This window comes from Phocoena sinus, chromosome 1, assembly GCF_008692025.1.
Source record: "Phocoena sinus isolate mPhoSin1 chromosome 1, mPhoSin1.pri, whole genome shotgun sequence".
NCBI classification, from domain to species: Eukaryota; Metazoa; Chordata; class Mammalia; order Artiodactyla; family Phocoenidae; genus Phocoena; species Phocoena sinus.
The window spans coordinates 28301130-28313386 of record NC_045763.1 but is presented as its reverse complement, the minus strand read 5'-3'; the positions used below and the strand labels follow the sequence as shown (position 1 = coordinate 28313386).

Genomic DNA, 12257 nt, shown 5'->3' with positions numbered 1-12257 from the left:
AACTTAAAGTTTTATATAAAGTTTACAATCATGTGCAACAAGGCTATGTATTAAGTATAAAATTATATAAGCATGGAATGATGCACACCAAATAATCATTGCCTCTGCGGAAAAACAGAAATATTATCAGGAAAAGATTTACAAGGGAGCTTTAACCCAATCTATAATATTTTATTTCTGAAATAAAAATCTGGAGCATGGCAAAATGTTAGGATTTAATAGAACTAAATGTTAATTGTTACGTTCTTTTATTTTTATGTTAAAAATCAACCATAATTAAAAAGTAGAGTAGGATTGATAAATAAACCTAAGAATGTGTATGGAAAACAACTAAATAAAATAAATCACTAGTTTTGGCCTAATCAAGAAAGAAAATGTGTATAGAAGATCAATGAAGAAAGCAAGTATAGGTATATAGAAGAAATTATGAGAATACTTTCTACAACTCTATGCAAATTTATTTGAAAGAAGGACTCAATGAAATAGATGCTCTTTCTAGAAAAATTACAAGTTATAAAAGAAAACCAGCCTCAGATATACCTACCACTAAATTCTTTCAAATCTCTGAGGAACACATTTCCCTTGTTATCTAAACTTTTCTAAAGTGTTAAGACAGAAAGAGTTCTTTCTTTCAGAATTATTTGAAAATTACTCATATTTTCATAAAGTAGATTAGGAATTCCTATTGTGTCACCCAGCTAAGTCAACCAAAACCACAGCAATATTTAGCGTTTTAATGTTTAATATATGAGGTTTCACAGAAAAGGAAATACAAATGGCTCAAGCAGATACGCAACCTTATTTTTAAGTGAAAATAAAAAATTCTATTGAGATTTAATCTCCACAGAGATTAACATATCATTATTCAACTAACAGACTGGCAAAGATCAAAATGTTTGTTAATACTTTATAAAGATTCGAGGAAATAGGAACTCTCACACGTTGGTGGGAGTATAAAACGATACAATCCTTACAGAAAGCAATTGGCCAATATCTATGAAAAATAAAAATGTACAAATCTTCTGACCTAATAACTTGAGTTTAAAATTTTATCTCACAGCAACTCACTAATGTGCAACATGACCTATGTACACGGTTATTAAATGCAGCATTATTTGCAAGAGTAAGAGACTGGAAAGAACACGTTTGTCAGTAGGGACTGCTCCAATATATTATGGTACATCCATACAATTAAATCTTACGCAATTATTAAAAAAAGAATCAAGAAACTCTATGTACTGATATGGGACAATCTCAAAAAATCATGTTAAGTGAAAACGGCAAGCTGAAGAACAATGTGCACTGCCCAGCACATTTATGATTAAGTATCTCCAGAAGGATATTTAAAAAACAGTTAATACTTCTGGGAGGGGAAACTGGGTACTAAAAAAGGGAAGGAGACTTTTCACTGTATATCATTCTGTGTCATGAATTTTGAACCAAGTGAATGTTACATGTTCTGATGAAAAAACTTTTTTTCTTAAAAGACAAAAATTTGAAATAAAAACTGATAGCCAACAGAAATACAAAATTCTTTCAGGTAAATTCAAGTTAGCAAGTTTTATATTTCTTTCACCTGTAGGATAAACTTTTCCACAGTTCCATTGAGTCTTTCAGGTTCCATCAGTTTATTTACCAATTCCTGCTCAACAGCCATTAGGGCTAAGCCACTAAGCTTTTCTTGTCCCCTGGTATGACATAAATATGTTTTAAGACGAGACAGTGTAGAAAATGAATTTTCAACACTTGCTGAAGTAACTGGCCAAGACAAAGCAATATATAATAGCACTGATATGCAAGGAATATTATTGTGAAGACCATGCTGAATAAACAAATGGCCAAGATTGCTGAAGCTGATGCAATCATAATCTAGGACAAAGTTGAGCTTTGCATATTGCCGATAAAATCTAAGTTCTGGGATGATGTCTGCATCAAGTTTATAAAATTCTTGGACATCTTTAGCTGTTGCTTCATTTAACGGTTCATTCCATTTAAGTAACAGTTCTGAAATCTGCTTCATTTTACAATAATCAAACTCTGAAAAACACAATTTTAAATTTTGTAATATAGTATCCAAGCCTTGGTAATAAATATTAATTTTATATTGTTCTTCTGTTGAGGTAGGAAAAAACATACTGTCTGAATTGCTAGGATCTATTGTTTTCTGAATTTTTCTTCTTTTCTGAAATGAAGGCCTTTCAACTTCAAAACCTTTACAGGTTATTTTTTGACATACTTCCTCTGCTCCATCCCAGATAGTTTTGAAATAAGTATCATTTCTTTCAGATGATAAACATTCCAAAATTGCTTCTATTTTTGAAGACAAAGAAAAAATGTCTATGGTTTCACTTTGAAGCTCTTTGGAAAGAATTCCTGTAACACTTAGTACTCGATAAAGAAATTTCAAACAAAAGATAAATTCAAATTTGGAAACCAATGCCAACAAATCACTCAATTCATCAGCTAAACTTGTGTTTGAAGAATGGCTTGATAGAACTTCCAGTGTTTCAATAACCTCTGGAAGACCCTCAATCACAGATAGTAACGTACGATCATGGACTGTCCAACATGATTGTGATGTATGTTTTTTGCATGTTTTGTTTTGACTTAGCTTATAAATGTTTTGAAAATTTACAGACATTTCCCCATGAATAGTGTTGAACAAAGAACTGAGAGTATTTAGAGCACTTCGGAGCTCTTTTACTTCTTTGCAAAACCTAATCACCGCTAAATCCAAAAAATGTGCATAACAATGCAGGTATAAAGCTCTTGGCTCTTCCTTCTTGAATTCTGCTGCAATTTTATTAAATTTTCCCCTCCAGTTACTGGTGCTATCATAGGCCTGGCCTCGTATTTTATCCAAATCAACTCCAATTTGCTGCAGGTAAGTTTTAATACTCCTGTGTAAGTTGGTCCCAGTCATCTCTTCAACATCTATGAAACCCAAAAATCTTTCTTTAATTAATATAGCCTTTGATGTTTTCTGTGGGTATCTTACACAAATTGAGAATTGCCCTTTAGTGGTACTATCAGTTGTTTCATCACATATTATTGAAAAAGCTGAGGAGACATTGATCTCATTTACAATATCTTGTAACATTTCAGTCTTTATTATTTCAATAATATCATTTTGAATTTGTGTACTATTGTAGAAGTCAACTTGTGAATTCGTAAGTCGAAATATTTCTTCTCCTTTATCTTTTGCTCGGATTTCTAACAATTCTAAAAAATTGCCTTTATTCACAGATGAAACAGACTGGTCATTTCCTCTTAAGAGTAAACACTGCTTTCCAAGAAATAAAATATTTTCAATTATAAGCTTTAGGTACTTTTTATTTCCCTCAATCTGTTTTGAATGATTAGATAAACTGTCATTAACGGTTTCATCACAAAACTGGTATTCCCTCCAAAATTGCAATGACTTTGAATGCATTTCACTTTTTTCATGCTTTCTGAATTTTTCCAGAGTTTTTTTCCAATTGGAAATTCCTTGGGCTGCAAATGACTCTCCTCCATAGCTAAATTTTTTTTGGCAGAACAACTGACACGAATAACAGAATATCACATCCTTTTTAATACTGTTTTCTAATTGCTGAAAATTTGAACACCAAGATTTTTTAATACTTCGTGATTTACCTTTAACTTTTTGTACTTTGGATGTAAATTTTGGGTGACGTAGTCCATCTCTTATTTTCATGGATTTCATACTGTTTGTAGCATCTTGGTGTGACACATGATCTTTTTGTACTTCTATACTGGAGCCAGTTGTATGCTGACTGAGTACTGATGAAGATGGTGCAAGGCTTGGCTGTTCCACATTACTATTAGCAACACCATTACTTGATTCACTGGGTGAAGTCTTAGAAATCTTGGGAGAAAATGACAAAATAACATTTCTTTGAACAGTTTTCAAATAATCAATTAAAATATCGAACATATCCATTCTAATAACAAAAAAATCAATGGGTGAGTAACAGTATGAGCTCCACTAGGGGCAAACATTAACAATTATTTATAACTTAGTATTCTTATTAATAATTTCAAGTCAAACTTGAGATTTGGGAAACTGAACGTGAAGGTGTTTATTGCTCTACATTTTTGAGCTCTATGATCAAATCAGGAATGAATATGCTCAAATACACACATGCACAATATGTTTAAAAAAGAAAGCTTAAAAAAGACAGTAGCAAAAACAATTAAGAATAAAACTTACATCCTCAACATTTGCTGTTACTGAAGAAACTGTACCTGTTAAAATAAAGCATAAATTCTAGATCTTATACCATAATCTATAAAATAGCATCATTAACTATATAATTGCTTATTTCATATTAGGCAACCAAAAGAAAACTTAAAGACAGATTCTATATTCTAATCAAGTATGGCAAAACAGTGTATATGTCAAAGAACGTCACATCAATTTTTACCTTGTAATACGTCAGAGTTCATGACGGGCAGGGCTTCATGAGTATCTGCCAATGACACTATATTGCTTATAACTGGAGTTGTATCTTTCTTCGGAGAAAGGAGATCTGTTGAAGCATCATGCACCATGGAAACATTTACTGATAAAAATTAAAAGATATCTTATAAACCAGGCAGAATCAATCAATCAGAAAGCACTGTTTAATTACAAGTGTTTCAACGAATAACGCAAATATCTATCAATAATTGCTTTAAGTATTAGTGGGTACTGGAGTAATTTTTATTAGGGCTTAGGAATATCCAGGTTCTTTAGGATAAGATTAATATCAACATTAAACAGATAATTTACATTTCCCATCATTTTATATCTTTTACCTTTGCATGCAGTTTATCAGTCCTTTTATACTATTTGCTTGAACTGTCAAGCAAATCTTTACTGTGAAATTACCCATGAAGAACATTGCTAGAGAATCTCCTAATGGCTATCATTTCTAACCATTCCAGGATTCATAAACTCAATATGAATGGAGCTGAGTTGGTGTCTAAGCTAGTATTAAAGAGCTTTCTATAATAAGCCAGTCTGCATGATGCACAAGCCCTAGGGGAATCATTCATTCCACCGTCTATGAAATTAGCACCACTGGTCCTATATGAGGCTCTTTGATAGAATACACAGTTGGCTCTGGATTCTCTGTCCCTTTCTATTAGTGAACATCAAAGTATTTCCGACTAGCTCTACTCCATGTGAAAAATGTAACTAATAGCCTTGTTTTTACAAAGCAGGGCTAACTAGAAGATTCTATATTCTAATATGACAATCTTTACAAATAAATATTAAATCTCTGGTGATGAAGTAGCCTTCCTTTTATGCAAAAATACTGGAAACTGTTCTTTGAAACAAGTTTTAGATTGTTTTGACTTTTAAGTCAGTTTAATTTAGAAATGAATCAAGGTTATAAATTAAAGGAAAGTAGTAATATTCTTCAACAGTTACTAAATCTCTGGTAACTGCTAAAAAAAAATAGTACCTGTAGAAGATTCCATCTTAGCTTTACTGTAAGCAGAGAAACAATGAACAGAGCAGAAAAGCTCTGTCTTCCCCGAGTCATTGGTAGTCTCAATCATTTCGTCTGAGGGTTTCAATGATTTGCAAAGAACAGATGTAAGTGTTTTGGCTGGTTTCTGTTAGAGAGTAAAATAATATTCATATTCCTGGTACATGACATATGCTCACAACCATTGCTTAGTTGAAACATTATAATAACAATGAAGTCATATTTTTGCACTTTCTTAAAAACAGAAAAAAGGCACTTATAGATTGTAATGACTAAAATAAAGGAAACTGATCAATCTATTAGGTAACTATTTGTATTATTTGTCAGGTATATTAATAGCTATAACAATACATATGCAAGCAATGAAGAAAGTGGTCATAAAAGATGTTCATCATCCCAGGCAACTAAAGCCAACTGGACAAATCAACAAAAGTCTTATAATTACAGGTCTGTCTTTAATGCCAACTTGGGCATCAACTAAGGAAAGCCTTTTATTGGTGCTAAGGAGGAGCCAAAAAAGGGTGCCTAACACACATTACAAGATGCTGTGGGAAACACTGTTTTGCTAGCCTAACTTCATGGTGAAAATTCAAGCACGTTGTAAGAAAGCAGCACACAAGCAGTAAGAGGTACAGAACATAGTGCATTCTGTAAGCAGTAAGGTTGCAAAGGAAAAGGATAGAAAACGGGGAGGTTCACCACCTACTCTTTCGGGTGAAACAGGAGCCATCATTCCTGGACTTAATACTAAGTTAACACTAACGACGATGAAATGGAACAGCTTTTAGGGGTACACGAAGTGCAAAGACAAATGAAAATACATTACATAGATTTTCTTTTTCTGGGAAAGAATGGGATATTGGCAAAGGAACAATGAAACAAAAAGTAGAGTGTAATTTTGAAAATTACTATTTTTGTCCCTTATTAGTAGGAATTTTCATATTTTACGAAATATAACAACTCACCAATGTTTACATTAACCAACAATAGTGGTATAATTTATAACTAATTTATTACTCATGTGGGAAAGCTAATACTTAACTAATGTACTCTAGTAAGAAGATATGGCCAGGGACTTCCCTGGTGGCACAGTGGTTGAGAAGATTCACAAAACATTAATATCTATCAATATTTAAGGTATCCCTGTATGTTGACCCAGAAATTTATACTTTTAAGAATTTTGGGGGCTTCCCTGGTGGTGCAGTGGTTAAGAATCCGCCTGCCAATGCAGGGGACACAGTTTGAGTCGTGGTCTGGGAAGATCCCACATGCTGCAGAGCAACTAAGCCCATGCGCCACAACTACTGAGCCTGCGTGCCACACCTACTGAAGCCCACGTGCCTAGAGCCCATGCTCTGCAACAAGAGAAGCCACCGCAATGAGAAGCCCGCACACCACAACGTGCAGTGAGTAGCCCCCGCTCACTGTAACTAGAGAAAGCCCACACGTGGCAGTGAAGACCCAATGCAACAATAAATAAATAAATAATTAATTTTTAAAAAGATGTAGCCAAAATAATTACAATTATACCAATCAACTTTTTCAAATAAAAAGCCACCCCATTTTTGCATTTTTGGATTCATAAGTTGGAGTGCTTTACTAATTTTTTTTTTTTTTGGCCACGCTGTGCGGCTTGCAGGATCCTAGTTCCCTGACCAGGCATTGAACCCAAGCCCTTGTCAGTAAAAGCGCAGAGTCCCAACCACTGGACCGCCGAGGAATCTAATTCTTGATTACAGTTCACTAACAATATGGATTTTCTACATTATCACAATCACACAACATCTTAAATGCAGCAGGGCATAGTGTTAGGTGGTGCTTCTTAACTCATCTAGCCAAATAAGCCGTGCCCCATCACGTATGCTGAATAACTGAGTACTCAAATACAGGCTCTTAAAAACAGGAGAAGGTCTATTTATTGAGTGTGAGGGGTAAAGAAAGAAAAGAAGGAATGGCATTAACTGCTTTCAGACAAAGGGTTCTATGCTCTCTGTTCTCCCATTTCTGGTCCCAAGGCAGGGTACTCTCGCGGTGTGGGCATTCTGTCATAGAAAAGCTGTGGTTCACAAATGACCTATTTGAACTGTGGCTTGTTAAGACTCCCATCTTCAGTTGCTTGTTTTTAAGGAAGAATTTATAGGGATACAATTGGGTCTCAAAGTGTCACCTGAACGAGCAAGACATGGGACAGTCCACCTCATGTAAGGGGCTCAGACCACTATTGTGTTCAGCTCACTTAGTCCTGCAAAGCAGGGCCAGCTTCTCTGCTCTCAGAGCCACCCATCCAAGGCTCTCCTATCAGAAATAGGGGATTATTTCTCATTGGTTTATTGCCTACTAGGACTCCTGATTCAGAAAAAAGCATGCGACATTCTTGATTTATCTTAACCTTGCTTAGGTGTAAGAAATACATGGAATTAAAAATAAAAAACATTTCTGTGGTTGAGTCCTACTGACCAATAGACTATTGTTATGCTTGCTATCTAACTTATAAATAAGCTTCCTTCTGATTGCCTTTTCTTCAAGACAAGATCATCACCCTGAGATTCTTTAGGAAAATCTCCATGCAGCATTTATCATGAATTGTTATGTGAAAAACAATTGTCAGAAGTCTTTTATATCATCTCCTTCATCATCTTACCAACGAAAAATATTCCCAATGGTACTAAAATCTATACTGCCAGTTTCCTAAAGTGGAAACATTCACAAGCCAACTAATGGAAGGAACTCAACCTTCCATTTTTCATTTGAGTCTTATGCAATCAAATTCAAATGGAGTGGTCCTCACTTTATGCAATAGATCTTTATTCATACCTGCTTATATGCTGTAATACGCTTTGAACTATTAAAGTAATGAGACTGTGCTTCCATGTGAAGTATATGGAACAGACTAGAGCTAGTGGAACAGTAAGCTCCACAGTTCTCACAACAGTTCATGATGAGGTTGTTAGCAGAGTGAAACTTTGAAAAACAGGCATTACTGCAAAGACTACGTTTCATGTTCTGGTATTTTACTTCATACTGAATCTAGGATTTAAAAAAAAGACTTAGTAAAAACTCTGATATTTAAGCAGAATAATCAGAGTCCCTCAAGGTTAAGAAATACTGCAACTTACAACAGTAGTCTTCTGACACATGCTGCACTTGGCTGGAATGCTATTAGTACATATGGTATCAAATGGTTTTCTTTTTTCTTCATATGATGAAAGACAAGATTGGCTGCAAAAAGTTTTGCTAGTGGTAGTATCTTCCAGCTGCATACTGATCACATCCTTTAGATTTACAATGTCTCTAAAAATAAATAACAAGGGCACCATTAAACAATTATTTCTTTCTTTTCATGAGCTATATCACTCCCTTAAATAACCCTCTCCCCTGTTGTTTCATTTACCTGAAGAACTGTGAAATAGTAGGAACATCAGCCTTGAAATAAGAAAACCTGAATTTGGTATCTAGTTCTATCACTTACATTAAGTAACAGTGATTAAGTCATTTATATTCCCTAAATGTTAATTTCTTCATCTATAACGTTAAGGATTATAAACACATCTGATAGTACAGTTTGAGGATTACCTTGCCTGTATTAGTTGGTGCTAGTGATTATAGAGTGATGATGAGAAATCACATATTCATACCCGACAAACTTTGGAATCTACAAGACAGAGGATTTAGAAGTTTGATCTACAAATTCCTGGGGATTCTCCAGATACTTTCAGGAGGTCCACAGGATCAAAACTATTTTCATAATATTAACATGTTATTTGCCTTTTTCACTGTGTTGACATTTGAACGGATGGTGCAAAAGCAACGTGGGCCCCTGCAATTCCACTCCTAGGTATATACGCCAAAGAACTGAAAAAAAGTACTCAAAAAAGTACATATACACAAGGGTTCCTAACAGTTACAACAGACAGCAACAGCCTAAATGTTCATCAACAAATGAATGAATAAACAAATTGTGGTATATTATTCGGCTATAAAAAAAAAGAATGAAGTACTGATACACATGCCACAACATGAATGAATCTTGAAAACACTATGCTAAGGGAAAGAAGCCAGACATAAAAGGTCACAAGTTGTGATTCCGTTTATATAAAATATTCATAATAGATAAATTCATAGATAGAATGCAGACTGGTGGTTGCCAGGGGTTGAGGGGAGTGAAGATAGGGGAATGGGGAGAAACTCCTTAACAGATAAGGCATTTTACTTTGGGATGATAGAAATGTTTTGGAACTAGGTAGAGGTGGTAGTTGTACAATACTGTGAATGTACTAAAAGGTACTGAAATGGTTTTTGTTATATGAATTTCACCTCAATAAATTGGGAGGAAGAAAAGAAGCGATGGTGGGTAAAACTGCCAGAGCCTTATTTAGCATAAATCAAGGCAGTGACGCCAAAAGGTACCAGTATTCGCACTATTCACAACCATGAATTTGTTGTAAGTTATTTACTTTATTAAAACTCAATCCTTCAGTACATCTTTTTAATATTCTGTGAGATGAAATGGGACGTAGGCATAAATTATTTCTCCTGCACACCAAAGTATGATGGTTGTTTCAAGGAAAATCTCATGTAGGAATGTTAAGAGTTAAAACCTGAGTTAGGGGACCTCCCTGGTGGCATAGTGGTTAAGAATCTGACTGCCAAAGTAGGGGACATGGGTTCGAGCCCTGGTCCGGGAAGATCACACATGCCGCGGAGCAACTAAGTCTGTGCGCCACAACTACTGAGCCTGTGTTCTAGAACCCACATGCCACAGCTACTGAAGCCCAAGTGCCTAAAGCCCATGCTCCGCAACAAGAGAAGCCACAGCAAAGAGAAGCCCCCGAGTAGACCCTGCTCGCCACAACTAGAGAAAGCCCACGCGCAGCAACAAAGACCCAACGCAGCCATAAACAAACAAACAAACAAATAACTGAGTTAGCTACTTTTTTCATGGAATACCTATTTATTTCAAAGAATGACTATCAGGGAAACTATTAACCAGAAGTAGGTATCTGGCAAATATTTTCTCAAAAATGAATAAAGTAAGACTGTTACCTCAAGGAAAACAACTGGCAGTAGTTATTGCCAATGATAAAATATGAGCTTTCACTGAAAATTAGAATTTTGGAAAACCTCCAGCTTGATAGCTTCCTAATATGTAGACTTTCTTAGTGAGATTAGTGATTTTTTTTAAAATGTGATTTTTAAAATATTGCATAATGAAACACGACAACATTTAGATCTGCATACCTCAGGGAATCAATATTTTCCAAATGATGATAGCATGAAGCAAAAATCAGTTGTGGGTAGAAGAACAATTCAAAGTACAAATAGACTAATACATTTTTTTTTTTTTTTTTTGCGGTACACGGGCCTCTCACTTTTGTGGCCTCTCCCGTTGCGGAGCACAGCCTCCGGACGCGCAGGCTCAGCGGCCATGGCTCACGGGCCTAGCCGCTCCGTGGCATGTGGGATCTTCCCAGACCTGGGCACAAACTCGTGTCCCCTGCATCAGCAGGTGGACTCTCAAACACTGAGCTACCAGGGAAGCCCTAGACCAATAAATTTTAACGTGACAGTACAAAAAATTCATTGATATGGCTTCAGATTCCACATTGTAACTAACCTTTAAGAAACTGTAGTATCCTTTAAGAAAACTGTAGTATCAAAGAACTTCCACAATTATATGAAATGCTATTAAAACACTCCTCCCTTTTCCAAATACTTATTTGTAAGGTCAGCTTTTCTTCAGACTTCAACCAAAACAACATTTTATAACCAAGTGAATGCAGAAGCAGATATGAGAACCCAGCCAGACAGTAAAGCAGTTTGCAAAACTAATAAAACAGTGCTCACTAAATTTTTCTTAAAATTTCTCCTAAATTTTAAAAAACGCTATTATTCAAAAAAAAAAATTAGGTCAACATGCAGAGTTTATTACTTTTAAATGAGTTAATAGTTAAAAATTCCTCAGTTTTAATTTCTAACACAATATATGTATAGGTAGATGTAAGCTACATAAACTAAAGCTCTTCGGGTCTTCAAAAATTTTTAAGATTGTAAAGGGGTCCAGAAACCAGAAAATGTGAGAACTGCTACTACAGGAAATACCAAGATATCTGGCTACCTAGATCCCTCAGAATATCAATCTTTCAGGATAATAGTTTTCCAGATGAAATACTCCTGAAATCAACACTATTTTAAACCTCAATATTTACAAATTTTTAGTGTACAAATCTTCCTTGACCTACATTGGGGTTATGTCCAGATAAACCCATCTTAAATTGAAAATATCATAAGTCAAAGATGCATTTAATACACCTAACCTACAGAACACCATAGCTTAGCCTAGTCTACCTTAAAGGTGCTCAGAACACTTACCTTAGCTTACACTTGGGTAAAATCATCTAGCACAAAGCCTATTTTATAATAAAGTGATGAACATATCATGTGGTTTATTGAATATGGTACTGAACATGAAAAACAGAATGGTTGTACAGAATGACTTTAAGTGTATGGGTTGTTTACCCTTGTGATCACATGGCTGACTGGGAGGTGGGGCTCACTGCTGCTGCCCGGCATCATGAGAATATCATACTACATACTATCGCACTAGCCCAGCAAAAGAACAAAATTCAAAATTCGAAGTAGGTTTCTACTGAATGTGTATCGCTTTAGCACCGCTGTAAAGTCGAAAAATCATTATGTAGAACAATTGTAAGTTAGGGACTATCTGTACTATAATCTTTCTGCCTCCTTAAACAGCACCAAAATTACAGGTTAATTTTC

General features: G+C 35.1%; 1 protein-coding gene across 1 annotated transcript in view; it reads right to left on the bottom strand.

Annotated features, from left to right (window-relative positions):
* Positions 1–724: 724 nt before the first annotated feature.
* ZMYM1 (zinc finger MYM-type containing 1) overlaps positions 725–12257 on the bottom strand; it is a 28006-nt gene continuing 16473 nt past the window's right edge. Inside the window, 6 exon segments of the mRNA XM_032636256.1 lie at positions 725–3868; positions 4214–4248; positions 4428–4565; positions 5454–5607; positions 8295–8507; positions 8597–8771. Of these exon segments, the coding sequence (XP_032492147.1) occupies positions 1562–3868; positions 4214–4248; positions 4428–4565; positions 5454–5607; positions 8295–8507; positions 8597–8771 (3022 nt within the window). The 3' untranslated portion in view covers positions 725–1561.